Source organism: Salmo salar, chromosome ssa20 (genome assembly GCF_905237065.1).
Source record: "Salmo salar chromosome ssa20, Ssal_v3.1, whole genome shotgun sequence".
NCBI lineage: Eukaryota > Metazoa > Chordata > Actinopteri > Salmoniformes > Salmonidae > Salmo > Salmo salar.
In genome coordinates, this window is record NC_059461.1 from 17,558,670 (window position 1) to 17,585,714 (window position 27,045).

Sequence of the window (27,045 nt, forward strand, 5' to 3'; positions counted from 1 at the left end):
CCAGGGCGCCAAGTTTAGATCCAAAAGGCTCCTTAACAGCTTCTACCCCCAAGCCATAAGACTTCTGAACAATTAATCAAATGGCCACCTGGACTATTTACATTGACACCCCCCCCCCCCCCCCCCTTTAGCCCTACCTACATGTACCAATTACTTCAACTAACCTGTACCCTGCAAATTGACTTGCTACCCCCTGTAGATAGCCTAGCTATTGTTATTTTATTGTTTTACTTTGAATTTTATTTTGTACTTTCTTTTATTTAGTAAATATTTATTTTAAATTTTTATTTAGTTTCTTAACTCTATTTCTTGAACTGAATTGTTGGTTAAGGGCTTGTATTAAGCATTTCACGGTAAGGTCTACACCTGTTGTATTCGGTGCATGTGACAAATACAATTTGATTTTATCACTGCACATGAAAGAACATTGAAGACTTGAGACACGCAGCTCAAAAAAGCTCCCCTATTGATCTTGTTTAGGGACAATATAATTATCCTACCTAGACTAGCCTACAACACTAAAATGCAATGAATAATTGCATTATTGTTTTCAACTGAGTACAAAATTCTACTCTAGGTGAAAATGTCAATTGAATAATGGCGCAACGGCCCTGTGATTTAAATGTTTAAATTCCATTTGGAACCATTATGGGTCTACTCTCGACAGTTTCTAAGGTATAGAATGGCACAGTAGCAGGCCAGTCTGGCTGTATTTCTACTTCTGATACTGGGATGCGCTGTCTGTTGCAGATCATCATTCTCCCAAGTCATCCTATAATAACGTGGCGACATATGCTCACGGCAGGCCCAGTTATTCAGGAAAGTTTAACGAACGCTCTGCCTCCTCTCCAATCCGAGAGGCTGTTCCTCATGCCCTCTTGAACCTTATGCTTCAATATAGCCTAAATATTTAAAATTTAACATCCAACTTTTTGGTACATGTCGGATTAAAAATGTCACGACATCATGGGAAAGCATGCAGTTTATTAGGCTACAAATTAAATAAATGAAGATGAACTTCAGTGTGATGAAAGTGCACGGTGATGAGCTTGATGCTCCTTTCAATAAATATCAAGGGTCTTATTCTGCTGACATGATGATCAATGCTTGGCTGCCATTTGACAAATAAAAATAATCTTGCACTTTTGTCCATAATATATCATTGTGTATTGTAGGCTATACCCGCACTGTATCTGCAAACTGTTGGCTAGAGCGCACGTGCCAATACCCGGTTGGGCACATTCCCTATACCTACGCAAAAAAATGTTGTGACCAAATCACCAGTAGACCTAGAGTTGAAAAAAGTCAATTTGATGGAAACAACTCTTATGGGAAAATGTGCATGTTGTTTTTAATACAGATTTTAGAATATTCACATGAAAATCTGTAGCCAATGGGATGGAAGCCTAGCTATAGACACCCTAAAGACTCTGGCAAGTGTGCTAGTCCAGTGTCACTGTGATTATGCCTGCACATCATGGTTCACCAGCAGCCCCAAACATCTAATGAATAAGCTACCAGCCAAACAAGTTTGTAAGAATTGTGTTTAAACTCCCCCCTCACACTCATCTGGAGGTCAAGCATTTGTTGTCTCTGTAATGTGTCTGAATCTATCTACAGTTGAAGTCGGAAGTTTACATACACTTGGGTTGGAGACATTAAAACTTGTTTTTCAACCACTCCACAAATTTCTTGTTTAACAAACTATAGTTTTGGGAAGTCGGTTAGGACATCTACTCTGTGCATGACACAAGTCATTTTTCCAACAATTGTTTACAGACAGATTTTTTCACCGTATCACAATGCCAGTGGCTCAGAAGTTTACATACACTATGTTGACTTTGCCTTTAAACAGCTTGGAAAATTCCAGAAAATGATGGCATGGCTTTAGAAGCTTCTGATAGGCTTATTAACATAATTTGAGTCAATTGGAGGTGCACCTGTGGATGCATTTCAAGACCTAACTTCAAACTCACTGCCTCTTTGCTTGACATCATGGGAAAATCAAAAGAAATGCTTGAAGGTACCACGTTCATCTGTACAAACAACAGTACGCAAGTATAAACACCATGGGTCCACGCAGCCATCATACTGCTCAGGAAGGAGACGCGTTCTGTCTCCTAGAGATGAATGTACTTTGGTGCGAAAAGTGCAAATCACTTATCACAAATACTCAACTAGTCTAAAGAAGGCCAGTTTTATTGCTTCTTTAACAAGCACAACAGTTTTCAGCTGTGCTAACATGATTGCAAAAAGGTTTTCTAATGATCAATTAGCCTTTTAAAATGATAAACTTGGATTAGCTAACACAACGTGCCTTTGGAACACAGGAGTGATAGGCTACAGAGGCCTACTATCAGCAACTATGTAGATATTCCATTTTTAAAAAATCAGCTGTTTCCTGCTACAACAGTCATTTACAACATTAACAATGTCTACACTGTATTTCAGATCAATTTTCTTTTCTTTTAATGGACAAAAAAGAAAAGCTTTTCTTTAAAAAAAAAGGATATTTCTAAGTGACCCCACACTTTTGAACGGCAGTGTGAATGTATCTGCATTTTTCATTAGTGCAGAGGCAATAATTAATGCGAAGCATAGTACAGATTGTACAGATGGGGGAAATTGTATAACATTTAACAAGGGAGAACCAGAGGATAACTATTTGCTGAAGGTAGGAAGTACTGCAAGATATGCGTCTGTACTTATTTCGCACTTTCTCTTTTTCCCTCGACGTTAGCTTGACTGAGTAGACTAGAGATTTCCAGTCAGCTCTCTGGGCACATCTGATTCACTTTGCCATTCCCCCTTTAAACGAGCCCCGCCCCGAAATCAGTCGATCAAATTCTGCAACACGCTCAACCTCGTCTGTCCAATCATAACCCACTGGGGGTGGTCTTAGGATGGTGGTCCGGGAGGCTGTTAGCCAATAAGATTTACTGCTCAGTGAACTAACGGTTCACGTCAACTATCGTTGGTTCTCTGAACAAGACATTATTCATGTTCATGTTGTCGTTATTTAAAGAGACATGAGGTGATATAGCGGAATTTCATTTTGAGAAGTAAGTCGGTTACTCCTAAACATGTATGAAGGCAGTATACATTCATTTAGCTAACTCCTCAATTCAGATGCACTGTTTTTTAAAAACGTTTTATAGTTTCGCAATAGTATATGCCACCCTGCTAAGCAGTGGCAGTAGTAGGCCTAGGCTACACTCAACACTCACTCAGTTTATAAAGTTAGCTAGCAGCAATCCTAGGGTGATATGTGAATGAGCATGCGATGCCAATTCCTTCACAAGCTCCCTTCAGCACATTCACGTTGTTAGCCTCACTACTTCATAATATTACTTGCAATTTCATATGAAAGTGAATTGGTATAAAATTGTCAGAAACTTAAAGTTTACTTTCAAATCGTTGCTTGGTTGAACGTATCCAAATACAAATCATTAGCTAACTATGTAGAGAACATCAACGGCAAACATATCGAACGTGTTTTAGTTTGTGCTGTCTTATTATGGTGCTTTAAAGTAAAACACTGACCTCAGCCACACGGAAAGCACGCTACATTTTAACATCATATACAGTCATTGACTTTAACACGCCCACCAGAGACCAAAACGACGCCTTGTTCGAGTTAATTTGAATCTGGTAAGGAGGGAGTGGAGGTCTTCCGCCCGTCCTCTGCACTGCGAGCTGCTATTTCACCCGTTGCCTCAGAACACCACAGTCGATTTCCGTTAGGCACCGACTGTATGGGAAGAATAACAGTTTTCTTTTTGACAGCACTAAGTACCAGTATTTATTCTAATCGAAGACAGTTTGCGAGTAGATAGCTACATATCAACGAGCAATTTTATATTCCTTTCAAGTGTTGTCTGTAGTGAGTATGAGGCAAAGTGAGAAGTAGCAGTTATCTTCGAGGAAATAAAGTCAAAATAAAGATCAGAACCTACAGACAGTATTATCGTTAGTGTTATAAGTCATTTCAAATTTGCCAAATTAGCTAGTTTGATAGCTGGCCAGCACCATGACTCGGAGATCATGTGCAATTTACGCTACTGGGATTCTCTGCGCCCATCTGCTGATAGTGGGCATCGCATTGGTCGTGGCTCAAGTCTTCCAAACAATGATTTACAATCGGCTTAAAAAGGTGAGTTGTAACTTTTTCCCACTTCAAACATGCATTTTATAGTTTTTTGTTGTCTGGTGGCTTTAACTTGTTAACGTCTGTTGTCTTTGCACTGAACAGCAGACGGTGAGTCACATTTCCCATCCCTTCTCGTTACTAGTTTTCAACCTGGACTCAGGAGTAGACGTAACATAGACTCCCATAAATTCACATTGACGATCATTATTTCGTGTGATATGTTATGAATTACAATTTGTATGATATGTTACGGATTACAATTCGTACAATATGTTACAGATTGCAATTCGTACATGTTTGTTACAAATTCTAATTTGTTGTGACTAATGTTAGCTAGGTTGCAAGGTGGTTAACTAGGCTAGGGGTTAGGAGTTAGGTTAAAGGGTTAGAGGATGGGTTAGCTCCCATGTCAAGTAGTTGCAAAGTAGCTAAAAAGTAGTTAGTAGTAGCAAAGTTGTTTGTGATAAGATGCGAACACACAACCTTTTGGGTTGCTAGACATTGAAGTTATACCTTATGTCTTATGTAACCATACCAAATGTAACATAGCTACAAATTTCAGTGTCCTGGTTTACTATGTTACGTCTAGTCTGAGACCAGGCTGGAGCTTTAAAATTATGTTTGCTAGCTAGCTACAGCATTGAGTTCACTCAATCCGCATCTCCAGTCATTTGCCCACCCAACATGGGTCAGTGCAACATACCATGCATTCCAAGGTCGCCAATTTATGTGCTGCATTTTTTTTACCACCAACCAGTGATGGTTTTTGTGGTAGGATCGCAACATTGTATCATTCATAAATCCGCAACATTGATTCAAACCTCTTGAACAGCTCTGCATGTAAACTCAGTGTATTGTAGTAGCCTATGGATGGAATCTCTGGCAGATTTACAATGCGGGGTATGCTCATGTCACAGTGCGTGGTGGTAAAACCATCACCATGGATGGGTGCTCTCAGAGCAAGCAACCTGCTTTATTCCATCAGTACAAAACCCACTATATATATATTTTTAAATCATACTCAGTCAAGCTTTATTATACACGATACAGATTATTTGAATTAGAACTGCTGCACCTTCAACTGCAGTGTATTCATCTTATTTACACGTGTGTCTCACAATATAATTGATTTGGGATTTAAAGTTTTATATGAGCTTTCCAAGTGGCTTATTGGGTTTATCAGTCAGGGGTTGTAGTAGGGTAGGAATCCCGTCAGGGGAGGGTAGGGAGGTGTGTGTGTGCGTGCGTGCGCATGGGTGGGGGGAAGGGAGAGAGATCGTGAAGGCTCGGAGTCCAGCTCCCTTTTGGAATACTTTGCATTTCATTCTTCCCCGTCTTTGCTGACAAGGTTAAATATCACGCTATAAAATAATCTCCCCCCAAAATGTCCTAGAGATCTGAACAGGTTCAATTTCTTTTTCTGAAACTGCGAACCTCAGCAGAAATGTCAAACTGACAGTGAGATTATACAGACAAAAACAGCCCAAGGTTCCCTGCCACAGTTTAATTGCTGTTGTTAAATTCGCTTCTGGGTTTATTTTGGATACGGTAGTGTCATCCTAGACCTAGAATACATAACATCATGAAATGAAACAAACAAATATCAGCCTGATATCAAATATCAGCCTACCAGGCGCTTTACGTTCAATAAAGTGCCCGGACATTGCCGGTGACTGAAAAGATAAATAAGAAATAAAGAAGTTATGTCCATCCACAACTGTACCACTTCTAAAACGGATCTGATGTTGTTTCATGTCATGGTGCACTTTTAGAACAACTTTCCAGTATCCTACCTAGAGGACTTCTGGTAAAAGGGCGTGGATGGGAGAGGAGTGTTAAATTCATGTAAGGAATCTGACGGACTCCTTGGCCTGGAGGCAGGATATTTTTTGGTCAGACAGCAGTCCTCTGTTAACTTGTTGTTTCAGCCCTGGCCTGATCTAGGTCTAGAGGACTGCTCTTCCAGGAAGAAACCCTCTGCCCCTCCTCAAATTATATTTTGGAGGGTAGAGTAAAAAACCTTCACAACAAATTCATGGGTGACAAACCTGTTTACGTTAATTCAAACAGGTTTCTTTCATAATTCATAGATGGGGGAAAAACCAGAGAAAAATATGGCACTGAATGTAATTTCGTATTATATTGAACAGTTATCAAACCACAACTCCTGCTTATATTTTGGCTTAAGTTTTAATTTATTTTTGAGTGACCCTAACAGTTGTTATGTTTTCATGTCCTTACCACTCATGTGACCCACCCCCACCCACCAGCTACATGCACATAGTGAGTTTGATTTATGATAAGATTGATAAACCGCAACCCTCTGTCCCTGCTTGCTTGTGAGATCAAGGTTTTAAGCTTTTCTAAGAGATAAATGATGTGGACATGATGTCTTTAGGTGGCCTTCATTTTTCAAGGTTGGTAAACACAGGACTTCTTTTAATCTAGACCTTGGTTTTAGTTCAAATGTTATACACACAGAAACTGTCACTCTTGAGTTGTATCTGTTTGAAAGGGACTCAGTTTAGTCTCGAAAACAGAACAAACTTCACTGATTGCAAAATGTGGAAACTTGGTGGAACACTCCTGATGACTGAGTCACGTGTTGGTGTTTCCCTCACTCTCTCATATCCTGTATGCAAGCAGTGTTTGGCTTTAAACACATTCAATCCAACCCACAGCATTGGAATAGCTAGCTTACTTTGGCTTTACTTTTTAATTCACACCATTCAGGTGACTCAAATGATCTTGTAAAATAAAAGGAAATGTCTTCAAAGTATCAAATAGGCTTTTTGTTGCCTTTTCCAAAATAACTTGGATATTTTTTCTTTAATGGGAAGCGATATTTGACTCTATAGCAATCATAATTTGCTGTACAGCATTGATTATTCAATTTGAGTTGATTCACGTTCAAGGCTCTAAAGTGCGACCATGTTGGTTGCATATGCTCAGATGTTTTATTTTGGAGTACCAGTGCGACCAGGGAAAAAAAATCCCCCAGATAATAATTATTGTAATGATAGGCTTCACTGTGCAGTTGTTTCCCCGAGTGCCCTAGAGAAGAAAAAAAACGTGAATGCAGATTTGTTCAGTCAAAAGCCTAGATTTTAAAGAATGCATTAGTGATTTTTGTATTTCTTGTAACTTTCTGAAGACATAATGGCATGGGAATGCCTCTGTCAACCACAGCAATGCTGAAACAGTCATTTCTAAAGGTTTTCTCATAAAACATAACAAATTAAATGTTAATTGCAAAGTAGGCTTACCTTTTTGAATGATATGATATCATAAAGATCTGTATCAATCGGGTCGTCTTTTGTTTTGCAAACTCTGCTATTGCGCATGCAGTACAGAAACACTGCCAGCCAAACACCAGCCTCTTGAGGTGTGCAATTGAAATTTAAAAGGCAACAATACCCTCCAAAATATGTTTTAAAAATGTTCTTCCCTAGACCTCAAAAGTGTATTTCAAAACCACTCACGGGCATTTGTTTACACCTTGTTCAGTAATGTTACCTCATTAGCTAGCTTTTGTAGCTAACAACCTGGTTACTTTACCAGTATATCTGAACATTTGACGGCACAGAAAGAAAGCAAAAGGGATAGTTTCTTTAGAAGATTAATGACAATACCAATGAATGAATGACTGGGCTCATGTCGTCACTCAAACTTTACCCTGTTAACGTCAAAGTGTAGAATTTAATGTAATGCATCTCAATAGGTTGCTCTTTTACACAGTGTAGAAACGTAATATTCCACAAATGACTAATTTCAATGACCTGTTTTTGTATCAACATTTTAGCTTTTTATAATAAACAAATGTCTTTACAGAGTTAAATATTAGTTTGTAGAGCACAACGTTTGCTTAAAAAGTAGCTAGAATTTATATAGACCAAATATGCTACATACAGTGCATTCGGGAAGTATTCAGACCCCTTGAACTTTTACACATTTTGTTATAATACAGCCTTATTCTAAAATGGGTTAAATAGTTTTTTTCCCTAATCAATCTACACACAATACCCCATAATGACTAAGCGAAAACAGACTAAGATTTTTTTTTGCAAAAATGAATTACATAAGTATTCAGACCCTTTGCTATGAGATTCGAAATTGAGCTTTGGTGCAACGTGTTTGCATGGATCATCTTTGAGATGTTACTACAACTTGATTGGAGTCCTCCTGTGGTTAAATTTAGGGTCTCTCTGTACTTTGCTCCGTTCATCTTTCCCTCAACCCTGACTAGTCTCCTAGTCCCTGCTGCTGAAAAACATCCCCACAGCATGATGCTGCCACCACCATTCTTCACAGTAGGGATGGTGCCAGGTTTCTTTCAGAAGTGATGCTTGAGATTTAAACCAACAAGTTCAATCTTGGTTTCATCAGACCAGAGAATCTTGTCTCTCGTGGTCTGAGAGTCCTTTAGGTTCCTTTTGGCAAACTCCAAGTGGGCTGTCATGTGCCTTTTACTGAGGAGTGGCTTCCGCCTGGCCACTGTACCTTGTCCTTCTGGAAGGTTTTCCCTATCTCCACAGAGGAACTCTGTAGCTCTCTGAGTGGCCATCGGGTTCTTGGTCACCTCCCTGACCAAGGCTCTTCTCCCCTGATTGCTCAGTTTGGCTGGGCGGCCAGCTCTAGGAAGAGTTTTGGTGGTTCTAAACTTCTTCAATTTAAGAATGATGGAGGCCACTGTGTTCTTGGTGACCTTCTATACTGGAGACATTTTTTTGGTACCCTTCCCTAGATCTGTGCCTCGACACAATCCTGTCTCGGAGCTCTACGGACAATTCCTTCGACCTCATGGCTTGGTTTTTGCTCTGAAATGCACTGTCAACTGTTGGACCTTATATAGATAGGTGTGCCTTTCCAAATCATGTCTAATCAATTAAATTTAGGGTCTCTCTGAACTTTGCTCCGTTCATCTTTCCCTTAATCCTGACTAGTAATTTTACCAAGCTAAAGCTAGCTACCACAGAAGTTGCGGTCAAACAAATTATGCTTTATTACCAGCACGGTATTGTAAACACATAATTCGTGGCCGGTGTTTGCTTGATTGCTGACTTTGTTGTACAGCTTTGACAGTGCTACTGTATCTTTTTTGACACGCAAAGACCCAAACGGCGTTCCGTAGTATGTATGTCGTGAAGCTAATAGCAGTGACGCTTTTACTGTGTAACTCCGGTAGGGCAACATCTGAAAAATAGCGCACTTGGTCGTGTGTACCGGTGCTTGACCAGTCGGCGAAAGCCAACCTTACCCACGACAGAGAACGGTTGATTGTCAAGGGCAATGAATTCCATTATCTTGGCATTAATGGATTTCGCCTTTAAGTTGTCTCGCTGAAAATGTCTTACTCTTTCAAATGACTACTCAATCCACACAGCAGACATTGTGGGCTCGGTTAAGAATGCTGTGCTGCACGTGTAGCGCAACATTTTATGCGGCGTCATTACGTCATATACCTACGTTATATAGGTATGCACGGTTGCTTTAACATCGGTTTTTAACATCGGCGTTAAATTAGATGTCGGGCCGATACCGATGTTGCCATTTTTAGCTAATATCAGCCGATTCCGATATGTTCACCGATATATCGTGCATCCCTAGTTGTGCTCCTAACTTTTTATTAGAACACTGTTTACATGACTTGTGCTGGAAACTAGCCTATTTCACTGCTGCAATATGCCCACTCGAAGTTATGATCATGTTTTAAAACTGACTGGAATCTAAATGAAGCAATAGGCTTCTGTTTTGCCCCTGAGGAGTAAGCCCCCCAGTTCAATGCTCTAGCTAGGGAGTTCTGACCTTTGGCCCAGTTGTATAGAGTGTGTTTCTCAGAATGTGTGTGTATGAGCCAAAATACTGTCCTATCATTTAAGTCTCCATAGGGAGTATGCACCTCCATTGTAATGAGTCATTCTACCATCTTAAATCATGGTTGCACTAAAGTCTTGACAGGAAAGAAGAGTTTGTGCATCCCTGTTGGGCCACACCTTAAAATAAACATCCTCTTTCAATCACCGAGCTTCGCTGAGCTTCGCTGAGCTTCTCTGAGACTTCAGCTGAGTGAGCTGTGTGAATGGTAAAGGCCTTTCTCAAGTACACCTCACTTTACTCAGAGGACAGAGAAAGCAATCAGGAACCCCTTACGTAAAGGACGGGGGAAGTGAGACATTTCTCACTTGAAGTTAGTAATACCGATTTCTCTATACGGTAGGCCCCATTGGCGTCGAGTACTTACCAGTATTTTATGGATCAACAGACCGCTTAACAGTAATTTGCTCTTTAGATTTGGCAACCGTGTTTCAACACGCTTCATTCATTCAAGGTGTTGAATGTCACTGCGTCAGTTTTAATTACAATTGAGTTACCTTGTTGAAGCGACTGTCTTTTCTAGTCCAGGCATGATGGCTAACTTTAACCGCTTTCCTGTATTCAGATGATGACTAATAGGACAGTGATGCTAGTCCATATTGTTTATTCAAACTGTCACGCTGCCACTATGGTGGGTGGTAATTTAGGCTTTTTGAAGATTGTCCTGAGCAAAATGCAAATATCATTCTCATCCTGCTGAAGTCGACAGAGACTCCCCCTGGGCAGTTTTCACTCAGGTTTTCTGCTTGTACTGACAGTTATTCAGCTGTGAAGGACCTTTCCCCCTTACCCTGTTTTGGTGTGCTGGCATAGGGTGTACGCTACATTAATTGCAATGTGTGCTCTCTCCTGGCATAACCTGAAAAGGATTGTTGGTGGATGATGCTGCCGCAATCAATAATGTAATTGCTTTTGAAAGCCAATATATCCTTAGTTTAGAAATGAAAGAAATTGTTTTAAATAGCTTTTTAGGCTAAATAGCTTTCTATCCCTCCGGAATGTACTACCGTAAACAAATTATGCTTGGAGATATCATTGTTGTTTTGGTCTGTCCTCCATCATTAACTGTATTTCGCTCTCTTTTTTTGTAGGAATTGACCTTGACTGAGGCGAGCCGAGTATTTGAGTCGTGGAAGAACCCACCACCTCCAGTCTACATGGAGTATTACTTCTTCAACGTGACCAACCCTGAAGTGTTCTTAGCAGGAGGCAAAGCAGCTGTCACCCAGATTGGACCTTACACTTACAGGTAGATTGACCACAACACTAACTGCTCTCCTTTCAAATGAGATGGCCTCAGTTCACAAAGGGCTTGAGATCAACACTCGTAACTCAGACTTCAGTGGAACTCCTATATCGATACCAATGAAAGGTTTTTGCTAATATTTGTGTTTCGTGTGTATATCTCAAGTTAAGATTCGGTCCACTATGTATTTGTTTTATGATCTGTTTGTTTGATCATGGGAAGCTGGTGATGCAGGTCTTGGGAAAGTCATATGGACTGAATGTTATTCCATGCTGCTGATCCTGCTCATGGACTTGTTTGACATGGGGGGGGGGGGGGGATTGTTTGGAACGACAACCTTTCTACCCACACCTTTCCATAACAGGGAATACAGACCCAGGGAAAATGTAACTTTCCTCGAAAACGGAACCAAGGTTTATGCCCTGAACCCCAAAAGCTTTGTCTTCGTCCCAGAGAAGTCCCGGGGTAATCCAGAGGTCGACATTCTGAGGACAGTCAACATCCCAGCTGTGGTGAGTTAGTGTGTGTGTCTCTCGGTCTCTGCTTGTTACCTCTACATACTTGTAGTCTTCACACATGCACTTTATCTTAGCTGCCATGGACATGGTATATCCGCAATACAGTGTGTTGGGCTGCAGATGGACTAGTGGTTAAGAGCATTGGGTCAGTAACTGAAAGGTCGCTGGTTCGATTCCCGAGCCAACTAGGTAAAACAAATCTGCCGGTGTGCCCTTGAGCAAGGCTCCGGGGACGCATTCAATAATGGCTGATCCCTGGCCGTGACCCCACTCTCCAAGAGGGTCTTCAAGGGGGGAATGGGATTTGCAAAAAACACATTTACAATTCACAATCTTGGTGACTTGTTCCTATAAGCTTGTTACTTTATCACAGAGACTTTTGTGGACTTCATCCAATTTCCAATGACAAGGACCAGACCAGATGGCAACAAAAGCTATGGACTTACAAATGTTGCTAATGATTGTGTTTAACTCTCTCTCTCTCGACAGGCGGTGATGAACGAGCTGAACTCCTACTCTTTCCTGCTGCGCACCTTCGTCTCCATGTGGATGAACTCCATCGGTGTGGAAATCTTCATGACCCGCACCGTTCACGAGGTGCTATGGGGCTTCAAGGACCCCCTGCTCTCCAAAATCCACGCCATGAAACCAGAGGTGGACGAGATGTTTGGACTGATGTGGAAGGTAAGCACTGTTTGTATTCAGTAAAAACCTTGAAATACTGTATGTAATAAGCCATATGCTCACTCAGATTACACTTCAGAGCTGGTCCTTGTTAATACAGTCCTTCACTAAAGTTATGGCCGGTCTTGAAATTGTGATTTTAATAGAAGTTGTGACATTGCGCAATAAATGCCTCATGCAATAAAAAGCAAACAGTCAGATTTAATAAACAAGTTCAGTGCATTATTTGGAAAATCCCAGAAAGAAGTAGACAGTGGGTAGAATTGTACCTGTACCTAAACTTTCAAATCTCAACTGTCAGAGCATTTATCTGGAAGGGACTTTTTATTGTTAGTTTGACACTCTTACGGAGTCTTAATGTTGCCCATTAGGGTTGGGCGCTATCCATATTTTCATACTGTGTATCGTTTCTGTACCATACCGGGGTTTTACTGGAAGTGCACACAAAACAATTTAGGCAACAGGGATCTTGATCCATGAGGGGATTGAATGTCTCTGCTGTAACCAAGAAGCTTGATCTTGACATCTAGCCACTTAGATGGCAAGTTAGCAAACCAAATGCAAAACTGGAGCCCTGTGCTGGATATATTTTATTTGACACATCTTAGGTTTCTTATAGTTATAAATCTAGTTATAAGCAGTGGCGTAGCACACACCCCCACTGCAACCCGCCCCCCCATTTAAAAAAATGGTATTGAAAAGCATACCCTCCATATTTAGAAATACCCCAGCATACAGTATAAACGGTGTATCGCCCAAACCTACTCCCAATAAAACTGTATTATGAGAAAACGGAACTGGATAGGCAGGCTACAGTAATACAGTGGCATTTTTATTTGAGCCTCTAGAGCCCAATATTCCCCGTCAGTACATTTCCAACAACGACAACCAGCCACTTTAAACACAGAAATGACTTCCCAATTCACTTAACATCAATAACGGAAGATGTTCTAACTTTAACTCTGCTTATTAAAGCTCGTTTGTCTGTTTCTAATTCTGGACCTGTCCGCTGTTCCCCTGTTTGTTGGATGTACTTGTTTTGATATGACAGTCCCACTGAACTATTGTTGCTCTCTCTATCCTCCCAGAAAAATGGAACCGACGAAGGAGAGTTTGTGTTCCTGACTGGCGAACGGGACTACATGGAATATGGAAGAATAGACACATGGAACGGGCTGACGTAGGGACCCTTTTCCTCTGTTTTTCTACCTTCATGTTGTTGTGATTTAATGGATAACAAGAAAGTTTCTCATGTCAGCATTTTGCTTTTTGGTCCTTGCCCCGGCCATTGGGTTTACTCACTGAACGGGGATGACTTGGTATCTGTCCAATTCAAGTATTCAAAGTCCAAGGTTATTCCCAGTTGCTCCCTGTCATGACAGAGCAGATTGCAAAATCTTATGTTTAATGGCTTCCAGGCAGTTTAAATGGAATCAATATTTGGTTCCGTTATGTTAGAATAACCTTATGTAGACAAAGGCGCCCTCTTGATGTCTTACCTTTCCCCTATCAACAGTGAAATGTCGTGGTGGTCCTCTAACCAGAGCAACATGATAAACGGCACGGATGGCAGTGTGTTCCACCCTCTGTTGTCCAGGAAAGAGCTGCTGTACATCTTCGCTGCTGACCTCTGCAGGTACGTCACAGTCATATCTCCAAATCTTGTATTATCGGTAGTCTATGATTTGCTTACAGTCAAAGTAGAAAGTACAAAGAGGGGCAGTGGTTTAGGTGACAGCCAGGAATTCTTGGAAACAACAGACTCCTATCCCTCTCAGACTGATAAAACCACTGTAGAAGACGTCACGCCCTGATCATAGTAAACAAGTGTGAGCTGAGCATGGCCCAACCAGCACCATGACGCATGAGGAGAAACTGGGAAAACTGCACATGATATGAAAAGGAAGCTTTGACTCAATCAAAACAGTTGTACATTATCTTCTCATAGTTACCCAATGCTCAGCACAGTATGTGACACATTCTGAGACCGCCGACCTCACACTCTTCTCTGGAAATGACATGTACAACTGAATGAAGAGTTTCAAAATCCTGCCATAAATTCGATATAATGAGAAAGTCCTACTACACGTCTTGTGTCCATATCCTTATTCCCACTTCTCCCTGTGTTCTAGGTCTATCCATCTGGGTTATGTTGAGGACGTGGAAGTGAAGGGCATCCCAGCCTACCGCTTCGCCCCTCCACATGATGTCCTGCAGAGTCCTAAGGAGAACCCTACCAACGCCGGCTTCTGTGTGCCAGCTGGGGACTGCCTTGGCACCGGGGTGCTTAAAGTCAGTGTTTGCCGAGAAGGTACGAGACGGTTCGTCACCCTGTTGCAACCCTGGTTTGCATAACAAAGCATGCGCCCCACTCACCCACTGTTTGATTTGACTAACAACATAACTTAGTGTTTTGGACTGAAAAGAATACCCCAGTCAATCCAATTCTAGCTGCGCTTCCAGCTGCAGTAAATATCAGAAATTCCCATGTTTGACTATCCAGATTTTACAATGGTGTAGATGGTGAATGATTAACTCTGGATGAGGGCTATAAAACACTTGAATTGCCTGCATACCTGTGGACCTGAGGGCTAGGATAAGGCTTATCTCTAAATGGTTTCCTCTCGTAAAACAATCCATGTACAAACACATGGCATATAAATGCACTACTGTAACCCTTAAGTCTCGTGGGGAGAGTAGATATATTTTTAAGTCCTGTACTGTATGTGTGTTAAGGAACATCCGCATTCACGGTGTGGTGCAGCAGAGAAAGTTCAACAGTCTGGATGCTGTTATGACTGAGTAATCTCCGGGCTACAAGTGAACTAGGGCCCTTGTTAATTGCTTTTGTCAGTTTGAATTCCATTTGTCAGTTATTGCAGTTTTGAGTTGTTTCCATATTCCTTAGTGATGGTTATTAACTCACTCAAGTTGTGCCACATAATGAAATGGAACACATTCTATTGTGTCTCTGAGGTTAGTACCTTGTGGAACTTCAGAATGGTCATTATGACCTCAAAGGAATAGTTTTTCTCTTGGGTTTTGAAAAACAGCCATGATTTCACCGTGTCTGCTTATCAGAACATTTCCGGTATGGGCTGTCTTTCCAATGGCTTGTCAGAACATGTCCGGTATGGGCTGCCTTTCCAATTGCTTGTCAGAACATTTCCGGTATGGGCTGTCTTTCCAATGGCTTGTCAGAACATGTCCGGTATGGGCTGCCTTTCCAATGGCTTGTCAGAACATGTCCGGTATGGGCTGTCTTTACAATGGCTTGTCAGAACATGTCCAGTATGGACTGCCTTTCCAATGGCTTGTCAGAATCTGTCCGGTATGGGCTGCCTTTCCAATGGCTTGTCAGAATCTGTCCGGTATGGGCTGCCTTTCCAATGGCTTGTCAGAATCTGTCCGGTATGGGCTGCCTTTCCAATGGCAAGGAGGAACTCTACACATTTTTGCTATCTGTTCCGCTGTCTCTGTGCTTGGGTTATAATACCAGATAGCACACATTAGCAATCTCTCACATCTGTCCATGATATTTCCTTTTTAGACCCTCAATATTCAAACATTTGACTTTGTTTTGCTTAATCCTCCATGATGGCAGTCCAGGATAAGGATCAAGGGTAGTTGATCATATTGGTTGCTTGTGGGGGTTTTTGTCTCTAAGGTCCAATGCAGCCGTTTCTCAATATCAAATCATTTCTGGGTAACAATTAAGTACCTAACTGTGATTTGTATTAAATTAAAATGGTAAAAAAGAAACATAGCTTCTTGGCAAAGAGCAATTTCTCAAGCAAGAATTTTGCTAGGACTGTCTCGTAGTGGTCTGAGTGGGGAGAAAAAAAAGGTGCTGTTATTGGTAGAGAGGTTTGGAACTCTCTTTCTTATTGGTCTGTTAACAAATTTAGCACCAGGTGATGTCACCAGGCAGGCCAAAACTCCATCCCACAAAAACAGGCTGAGATTTCAGGTGCTCTTTTCAAACAGCTCTTACACTAAAGGGCATTATCATAATTTTCACAATTTCATATTATTATTCCAACCTCAGAGTGGAGATGTATATAAAACACAGAAAATGTTTGACTGCACTGGGCCTTTAAATCATGTTTCACCCCTATCTCATTCCTCTTGTCCATAGGTGCCCCTATCGTGGTGTCATTCCCTCACTTCTATCAGGCTGATGCCATGTACGTTAATGCTGTTGAAGGACTGAGCCCCAACAAGGAGGAGCATGAGACTTACCTTGACCTTAATCCAGTATGAACAAACATTTTATCTAACATGTATGTCATAAGGCCAATATGTGGGATCTGTTATGGGCCCTGAACTCGGTGGCCAGTTTATTAGGTACACCCATCTAGTATCGGGTCGGACCCCTTTTTAGCCATGAAGGGATGCACCTGGTCAGCAACAATGTTCAGATGCACTGTGGCGTTTAAACTTTCTCAATTGGTATCAAGGGACCGAACGTGTGCCAGGAAAACACTCCCCACACCAACTCCACCAGCCTGTACCATTGACACTAGGCAGGATGGGGCCATGGACTCATGCTGCTTACGCCAAAGCCTGACTCTGCCATCAACATGACACAACAGGACCTGGGAATTGTGTTCCTGTTTGGCCCGCCTGTTAGCTTACACGATTCTTGCCATTCTTCTTCGACCTCGCTCATCAACAAGCTGTTTTCGCCCACAGGACTGCTGCTGACTGGATGTGTTTTGCTTGTTGCACCATTCTCTGTAAACCCAAGACACTGTCGTGTGTGAGAATCCCAAGAGGCCGTCCGTTTCTGAGCTACTGGAACTGGCGCGCCTGGCACCGACGATCATACCACGCTCAAAGTCGCTTAGGTTACTCGTTTTGGCCGTTCTAACGTTCAATCGAAACAGTAACTGAATGCCTGTTTGCCTGCTTTATATAGCAAACCACAGACATGTGACTCACTGTGTAGGAGCGAACCACTTTCATGAACGGGGTGGTGTACTTAATAAACTGGCCACCGAGTGTATACTGTTTACATAGTCTCAATCTGATTATTAACAGTCTGTATTTAATAGCTATGTGACATTTTGTATTTGTGTGTTTTATGAAGTACCAGTGGATTATTAAAATTAGCTGTCTCCATTTATTTTTATTTCTAGACCACTGGGGTCCCCATCCGTGCCTGCAAGAGAGCCCAGCTCAATATCATTTTGAACAGAGTTCCAGGCTTTCCGTAAGTAAAGACCAGAACAGTTTTACCCACTTTGAAGCCTGATCTTTTCCCACTCAATTAGTATGAAGGATGAGAAGGCCCATTGTTGAACCTTGAGTCCTCATTACATTTTCTCTTCCTCAGCAAAACCAAACATCTAAACGTTACAATTTTCCCTATCATGTTTGTCAATGAGGTAAGACATATCTCCTCCCTCCCTCTCTCCATTATTTTGTGAAATTCAGTCGGCCTCACGTGCAGCCTAGAAATGTCAAATAAAGTTTCAACATTTTGCCAGAGAAAATCCTTTGTTACTGGTCTATTATTAAGACTAGTTAATAACTGGTTTACAGCGTCTGTTTTAATAACACCAGTTAATGAAATAGTAAAGACGGGTTGATAACCGTAGTGACCTCCCCCAGACGGCCACTATCGACGATGACTCTGCTACCCAGATGAGGACCCTGCTGCTCATCGTGACCCTGGTGTCCAACTTCCCTCTGCTCATCGTGGGCATGGGCGCCATCCTGCTCGTAGTCTTCGTCCTCCTGGTCTGCAGGTCTCGCCAGAAGAAGGTAAGACCTCCCCTCTACCCCTGCACTTACTCCCAGGACACCCCAAACAAGAATATTCATTAGCTTCTCTGAAATATGGTGTAAATTGTGCATTTAATTCGCAATTGGGCACTTCACTCACAATGTCAGTTGTGGTGAAGGATTTCATAAGTGGTTATTAGTGTATATAGACCATTTATACTTCTATGTTAACATCACTGGTCTGGTGACTAAGGGTAACCTCCAACTGCTTACATGGTAAAACTCACATGGTCATCATGTCCTACCTCTTGTAATGTCTGTATGAAAAGTAATTCCGGCTGGCCTTTCTAACAATTGAAACCACTGAGGTCAGAACAGGAAGTATATATCTGAGCAGTTCCTCATTGGCAGACAGTCACAATGATGACAGTCTACAGTGATGTACAGGCACTGAACTCTAGTAATCCTGTAGGTTAGCCAGTGTACTTTCAACACTTATCTGTGTTTGTCTTGGTTAGTCGTTCTGACCCCTTGTGCATGACCCCATTCCCCACCCATCAGTCATGACTCAGATAGATAAGAGTTAGCTTAGTATCTTCCCCACATGGTTCAACAACACAGATGTAGGCCTGCCGGCATGTTCATGCTGAGAAACAAAGTAGGAGTTCACATCACAGAGAGAGAATTGGTATTTTAAAGTATTCAGATAAAGCTTGTTTTATCAAATAAAGCTATTGTAAAGAACTGTATAGTTAACATATTATGATAAAGCATTTCTGTAACCCCCCCCCCTTTTTCCTTTCTGTTTTAGAATGAAGTAAAACGTATTGATTTTACTGAAGCTTTTCATTCTTTTACTGTAAGTCTTCATTTTGCTTCGTTTGCTATTTTCTTTGAGCTGTTAGCAATTCTTGCTTGTTGCTTATAATTTAAAATTATCTTTAGGGATTATATATACACTACATGGCCAAAGTATGTGGACACCTGCTCGTCAAACATCTCATTACAAAATCATGGGCATTAATATAGAGTTGGTCCCCCCCTTTGCTGCCATAAAACATCCTCCATTCTTCTGGGAAGCCTTTCCACTAGATTTTGGAACATTTCTGTGAGGACTTGCTTCCATTCAGCCACGAGCATTAGTGAGGTCGGACACTGATGTTGGGCGATGAGGCCTGACTCACAGTCTGCGTTCCAATTCATCCCAAAGGTGTTCAATGGGGTTGAGGTCAGGGCTCTGCAGGCCAGTCAAGTTATTCCACACCGATCTCGGCAAACCATTTCTATATGGACCTCGCTTTGTGCACTGGGGCATTGTCATGCTGAAACAGGAAAGGGCCTTCCCCAAACTGTTACCACAAAGTTGGAAGCACAGAATCGTCTAGAATGTCATTGTAGCATTAAGATTTCCCTTCACTGGAACTAAGGTGCCTATCCCGAACCATGAAAAACGGCCCCAGACCATTATTCCTCCTCCATCAAACTTTACAGTTGGCACTATGCAATGGGGCAGGTAGTGTTTCCCTGGCATCTTCCGAACCCAGATTCGTCCGTTGGACTGCCAGATGGTGAAGCGTGATTCATCACTCCAGAGAACGTGTTTCCTCTGCTCCAGAGTCCAATGGCAGCGAGCTTTACACCACGCCAGCCAGCACTTGGCATTGCTCATGGTGATCGTAGGCTTGTGTGTGGCTGCTCGGCCATGGAAACTAATTTGATGACGCTCCCGACTAACAGTTCTTGTGCTGACGTTGCTTCCGAAGGCAGTTTGGAACTCTGTAGTGAGTGTTGCAATCGAGGACAGATGATTTTTGTGCGCTACGTTTCCACTTCACAATAACAGCACTTACAGTTGACCGGGGCAGCTCTAGCAGGGCAACGGTGCCACATTGAAAGTCACTGAGCTCTTCAGTTAGCCCATTCTAGTGCTAATGTTTGCCTATGGAGGTTTGCATGGCTGTGTGCTCAATTTTATACACCTGTCAGCAACGGGTGTGGCTGACTTAGCTGAATCCACTAATTTGAGGGGGTGTCTACATACGTGTGTGTGTGTGTGTGTATATACTGAACAAGAATATAAACGCAACATGTAAAGTGTTGGTCCCATTTTTCATGAGCTGAAATAAAAGATCCCAGAAATGTTTGTTTATATTTTTAAGTATATATGCATACAGTAGTAGGCTAGAGTCAAACGCAATAACGTTGGCAGATATGTTCTGGTAATTATATGAGCTGGCTAGCCAGCCACACTGAACAAAAATATTAAGGCAACATGCAACAATTTCAAAGAGTTTACTGAGTTACAGTTCATATAAGGAAATCAGTCAATTGAAATAAATTCATAAGGCCCTAATATGGATTTCACATGATTGGGAATACAGATGCATCTGTTGATCAGAGTACTTAAAAAATAATAAAAAAGTTAGGGGCGTGGATCAGAAAACCAGTCAGTGTCTGGTATGACCATCATTTTGTTTCATGCAGCGCGACACATCTCCCTCGCATAGAGTTGCTCAGGCTGTTAATTGTGGCCTGTGGAATGTTGTCCCACTCCTCTTCAATGGCTGTGCCAAGTTGACATGTATGGTGGCCATGGAAGGACTGTGACAGTTTTAGTTTCCAGGAATTGTCTACAGATCCTTGCAACATGGGGCCGTGCATTATCATGCTGAAACATGATGTGATGGCGGCGGATGAATGGCACCACAATGGGCCTCAGGATCTCATCATGGTATCGCTGTGCATTCAAATTGCCATCGATTAAATGCGGTTGTGTTCATTGTCCATAGCTTATGCCTGCCTGTACCATAACCCCACTATGGGCCACTCTGTTCACAACGTTGACATCAGCAAACCGCTCATCCACACAACGTCATACACGTGATCTGCGGTTGTGAGGCTGGTTGGACATACTGCCAAATTCTCTAAAACGACGTTGGAGGCGGTTTATGATAGAAAAATGTACATTCAATTCTCTGGCAACAGCTCTGGTGGACATTCCTGCAGTCAGTATGCCAATTGCATGCTCCCTCAAAACTTCAGACATCTGTGGCATTGTGTTGTGTGACAAAACTGCACATTTTAGAGCTGCCTTTTATTGTCCCCAGCACAAGCTGCACCTGTGTAATGATGATGCTGTTTAATCAGCTTCTTGATATGCCACACCTGTCAGGTGGATGGATTATCTTGGCAAAGGAGAAATGCTCACTAACAGGGTTGTAAACACATTTGAGTGCAACATTTGAGAGAAATAAGCTTTTTGTGCGTATGGAACATTTCTGGGATCTTTTATTTCAGCTCATGAAACATGGGACCATCACTTTACATGTTGCATTTATAGTTTTGTTCAGTGTACATCCATCTCATTCCTGCTTCATATTATATTTGTTCTTTAAGTTGAAAAGTATTTTGGGTTTGGTGGTTTTTACAGTGACATTAATTCATTATATATCCACAATTAGTTTATTCTATAACATTGCATTAACATTTAATTTTCATGTGTACAATATTTCCAATTTAGTTATAAGTATATAACTGGTTGTTGTTTTCATGACGGGATTCTTTTGACCTTTACAAAATGTTTTTCCCTCTTCAGACGGCAAAAGACGAAACTGCCTACACTCAAGTCAGCGACAAACCAGAGGTTGAACCATCAGAAAACAACCACACCAACCAGCCAATGAGGAACGGCTCCTACATCGCCATGTCTCCTGTGGAGGCTCAGAAATGTTGATGGAGGCTGCAGTGTGTGGAGGGGAGGGGCAGGCGGAGCAGCCTGGGCGCGGTATTATAACCAAGGCGGGGTTTTGCAGTGCGGACAGGGGTTTTCACTTTTGGGGACTGTCCTACTCTCCTGCTGAGCATGGCCTTTCTTCCTGCCATAGTGCAAAACAACATCTCCGGTCTACTACTAATGTCACTTGTCTATTTTCTGTCGAGCTCACCGCTGGGTTCATGGCGAAACACTAGTTATCTCAGCCAGGACAATAGGTTTTGTGAGTATTTTCTGCACTTTGAAGTAGAATATCAGTCAGTATTCTCAATGATTAACAACCACTATCAGCCTTCCAACAGGGCTCAAAGAGCACTGACTGACCGTAGTATTTACCTGAACAATGAAGACCAGAAGGTCCTTTAACATTTCTTTGTAACGGTGTTTGTGAGGTTATCTCCAAAACAAGCAACAGATTAAAACCTTTGCTCCTTAAGTGAAATAGTATGACTAGTAGTATTCCCTCCCTCCCTGTAACTGAGTTTTCAGCGATTCAGAATGTGGGTTTGCTAACAAAACTGTGTACTTACTTCCATATCCTTTTGGACTGAGCCAAACTTCATATTATGTTGAGCATTTTCCTGAGATGAATCAGTCAGTTCACATACCCAAGTTGTCATCAAACAGAATTTGTGACTGTGTGTGCATGTCTTACACTGTAGTGTTCTGTTTTGATTGGACTATGGGTTACTTTTTCTTGATGCAGGCACTGTGTAGTATGACAACTGAGAGATTTAGCTTTTTTTTTTACATATTGGAATTTTTGGAAACCTTTTTGAAGACATGTCAAAGTCAGAAGATAACGCGTTAGTAGATGGCTGCTTTTCCCATTATGCGGTGTTAGGGGATTGTACCTATAGCCGAAGTAGAAATACCATAAACTTTAATCTAATATTCAAAATGGAAGAAAAACCTACATTACAAGGGAGACTTGAACCTACTTTCTGCCTTACAATTGTTCAGTGTGTTGATTCTTCATGTGGATACAGTAAAAAGCTGGATATCTTAGTTGTACATATGTAATGGGGAAATGTTAGGCTACCTCTGACCTAATCCAGCAAGTAGTCAAAGGTGTGCCTAAAACACTTTTTTTTAAATTTTAACAACAGTGTCGACCCACGTTGTGTGTCTGTACTGATACTTAGAATAAGCACAAGTTGGATTGCTAATACAGTCCTCATAAGGTAACAGGACTTCACATAGTCTGTACCCTGCTAGAAGCATATTATACATATTATATTTACCATTTAGTTTTTTAACACTGCATTGTTGGGAAAGGGCTTGTAAGTAGGCGTTTCACTGTAATACAATATTTGTTGCATTATGCGCCAAATGGGCTTGTCTACGATTTGATTTGAAGACGATGGGTGCCCTGTAAAGAGAACTTTTTTTTTATTCTAGAATAAACAGTCAGGCCCTGCACACTGCTTCTGCTGTGCATGTTATGTCGAACAGAGTCAACTGGCTAGCCAAGGAGCTTCAGGTATTCAGACAAACATGACACTTGAATCACTATTTGTCTTACTGTATATTTTGTGTTTTTTTGTTGCTGTCGTTGGTCACTAGTCTCTGTGTCGTGTCAAGGCTTTTGGCAGTCGCTTCTGGAAAAAAAATGTCCTAAGTCAATAATACTGTCAACTTCAAAATGTGATTCCTGCACTTTCCAAAAAAAGAGAACTTGCCATGTATTTTTTGGGGTTATGTAAAATGCAATGGTCCTTCGGTGTATTTCAGTGGTTTGACCCAGGGTTGTTTTTCATTGGTTCCTGAGGTGTAATTCTAGATGGACACTTTGCCTTTGTTACTTGCTTTTCAGTAGATAAAATAATAATATTTTTTTATCTATTATTGCTGCAATTAATTACCATAACCTATGGGCTTTATTTTTCTGCGGAGAAACCATCCATGCTCATATTCTGTTTAGGGTTGTTCCAACAAACTGGTATCAACTCTTCTGAATTGTTAAGTCTGGTCTGTGAACTCCTTAAATGTTTAAGAATATTTGAGCACAGGATACAATGCCCAAAACTTGCTGTCATTTACTGGAATTAGCAGATGACTATAGATTGCAAAATTGTAACACCGAGTATCATGGTTTTTAACCCCAGTTCTGTTAACTGATGAGGACTTGATCTCAGTTGTTATTGTAGCAGACCTTAAAGTGGCTGAAGAATTGTCCATATTGAGAATTTAGTTTCTGTGGGTGATGATGGCTTGGGTTGTTAAAACTGGAAACTATTTCTGGAAGTCTAGATGGATACTCTAGTAAACAAATGAGAGTTGTTCAAGTATTAGTTAGTTTGTGCCGTAAGGACGTCTGTCAGACATGGCTTTGGGGATGTACTATGATAAACTGGTCCTGATTTTTTTTTTTTTATATATCATGATTATATATCAAGAACCAATTCACAATAGGCCTTTTCAGTTTGAAACCTACTGTACTTGCAGGCAATTATTGCATTGTGCAAGCATGGCTGTACTTGTATAATCATCACAGTATATCATACTATCCTTTTTTGACTTGAACATATAAGACCTCAAACCAGAGCCATGTGTGTTGTATGCTTAACAGTGTGTGCACACACACACACACACACCTGAGACACTGACTGACTAGTCCCATTCACCTTTGTACCCAATCATTTATGTCCATTCGCTCCTCTGTGCGTGACCAAAGATAACCTACATGGATCTGTTCTAGCTTGTCTACTCTCCTCCGAGATAACGGTTGTGCCACCGCCTACCTAATAGTAATTGCACCATATACCTTTTGTACAGTGCAGGGCCCAAAGGGCTCTGGTCAAAAGCAGTGCACGGTTTAGGGATTAGGGTGCCATTTCAGATGCAAGCCATCTAAAACAGTGCCAGGATCCAATTGCAGTGTATTTACAACAGTGTTTGAGTTGTCTTTTCCCAACAAGATAACAAAAAAAAAGGTTTTTAGAATTCCATAACTATTGTTAATATCAAGAGACTGGGGCGATCTATATTGCTTGTTATGCAAAAATGCCGCTCTAATGTGCGGGAGAAAAAAATACGTTTTATGTATTGACAAAACAATATGTTATGTAAAAACACATTTTATTAAATGTTTTTTTAATCTGACACAATTTATGTATCCATATGTTCAATGTTGTCTTTGTTTTTCTGAATTTATGTTTTTTTTTGTTTGTGGTCCTGTTTCATTTCCTTTATATTTTTTCTGTATAGTAATATTCAACTGGGGGTCATCGAGCACATTTCAGTTGATCATTGAATTTTTCTGTCTCACAAATGTTCTTAGAGAATTCCGAGATGGTCGTGTGTGTGTGTGTGTGTGTGTGTGTGTGGGATGATAAGCTTATGTAGACATTTTTGTACAGACAATGTACTGTTTTGTCAAACTGGAGTGATTTAATTGGAAGGCTGATAATGTGTATGCATGTGGAGGGAGATTGCCTTAGTGCCTGGATGGGTACAAGGGTCGTGTACAAGCAATCTAACCCATAGATGAATGAAGCTCTCCTTCATGGAAAAATAACGGTAATGCCATACCATCCTTTATTTCCTTAATTTGCTTTCAAGTAACCAGTGTAGCAACTGTATCTATTTTTTTCACATTTCATTTTGTGTACGTTTCTAAAGGTCTCAGTCACTATCTAACAGACATTTCATGTTACTTCTGAGTTATTAAATGTTTTTTGCTGCTGAAAATGACAATCGTCATGTTGGGTGAAAAACAATTTCAAATGTAATATACATTAGTTTTAGTTTTGATAATTTACACTGCACAAATGTTTATACAATGCTTTTGTAAACATTTTTAGTGTATTTGCCAAAAAAATAAAGTAGCAAAGAATACAGTTGATGGCTGTGTTTTGCTTTTAACACGATACCAACATTACCATTAAATACTGTTTTTACTTTTAATTAATTAAGACTGTCGTGGCCAAAAGTTGAGAGAAACAAATATTTATTTCCACAAAGTTTGCTGCCTCAGTGTCTTTAGATATTTTTGTTAGATGTTACTATGGAATACTGAAGTATAATTACAAGCATTTCATAAGTGTCAAAGGCTTTTATTGACAATTACATGAAGTTGATGCAAAGAGTCAATATTTGCAGTGTTGACCCTTCTTTTTCAAGACCTCTGCAATCCGCCCTGGCATGCTGTCAATTCACTTCTGGGCCACATCCTGACTGATGGCAGCCCATTCTTGCATAATCAATGCATGGAGTTTGTCAGAATTTGTGGGTTTTTGTTTGTCCACCCGCCTCTTGAGGATTGACCACAAGTTGTCAATGGGATTAAGGTCTGGGGAGTTTCCTGGCCATGGACCCAAAATATCGATGTTTTGTTCCCCGAGCCACTTAGTTATCACTTTTGCCTGATGGCAAGGTGCTCCATCATGCTGGAAAAGGCATTGTTCGTAACCAAACTGTTCCTGGATGGTTGGGAGAAGATGCTCTCCGAGGATGTGTTGGTACCATTTCTTTATTCATAGCTGTGTTCTTAGGCAAAATTGTGAGTGAGCTCACTCCCATGGCTGAGAAGCAACGCCACACATGGTCTCAGGATGCTTTACTGTTGGCATGACACAGGACTGATGGTAGCGCTCACCTTGTCTTCTCCGGACAAGCTTTTTTCCGGATGCCCCAAACAATTGGAAAGGGGATTCATCAGAGAAAATGACTTTAACCCAGTCTTTAGCAGTCCAACCCCTGTACCTTTTGCAGAATATCAGTCTGTCCCTGATGTGTTTCCTGGAGAGAAGTGGCTTCTTTACTGCCCTTGACACCAGGCCATCCTCAAAGTCCTCGCCTCAATGTACGTGCAGATGCACTCACCTGCCTGCTGTCATTCCTGAGCAAGCTCTGTACTGGTGGTGCACCGATCCTGCAGCTGAATCAAGTTTAGGAGACGGTCCTGGCGCTTGCTGGACTTTCTTGGGCACCCTGAAGCCTTCTTCACAACAATTGAACCGCTCTCCTTGAAGTTCTTGATGACCCGATAAATGGTTGATTTAGGTGAAATCTTACTGGCAGCAATATCCTTGCCTGTGAAGCCCTTTTTGTGCAAAGCAATGATGAC

The 27,045-nt window shown here is 41.3% G+C and overlaps 1 protein-coding gene across 2 annotated transcripts; it reads left to right on the forward strand.

Moving 5' to 3' along the window:
- The first annotated feature begins 3,402 nt into the window (after nucleotides 1-3,402).
- LOC106580040 (lysosome membrane protein 2) lies at nucleotides 3,403-25,816 on the forward strand. 2 transcript variants are annotated; one of them, XM_014160602.2, is made up of 13 exons: nucleotides 3,637-4,153; nucleotides 11,116-11,273; nucleotides 11,635-11,782; nucleotides 12,278-12,472; nucleotides 13,561-13,652; nucleotides 13,989-14,108; nucleotides 14,605-14,783; nucleotides 16,611-16,729; nucleotides 17,614-17,687; nucleotides 17,811-17,862; nucleotides 18,089-18,241; nucleotides 19,014-19,061; nucleotides 21,798-25,816. In XM_014160602.2, exons 1-13 carry the CDS (start codon nucleotides 4,031-4,033, stop codon nucleotides 21,933-21,935), a joined length of 1,599 nt encoding a protein of 532 aa, XP_014016077.1. In that variant the 5' UTR covers nucleotides 3,637-4,030; the 3' UTR covers nucleotides 21,936-25,816. The 2 variants fall into 2 exon arrangements, with proteins under 2 accessions (XP_014016078.1, XP_014016077.1); XM_014160603.2 differs by lacking the exon at nucleotides 19,014-19,061 and having other exon boundaries at nucleotides 3,403-4,153.
- The last annotated feature ends 1,229 nt before the right edge of the window (nucleotides 25,817-27,045 follow it).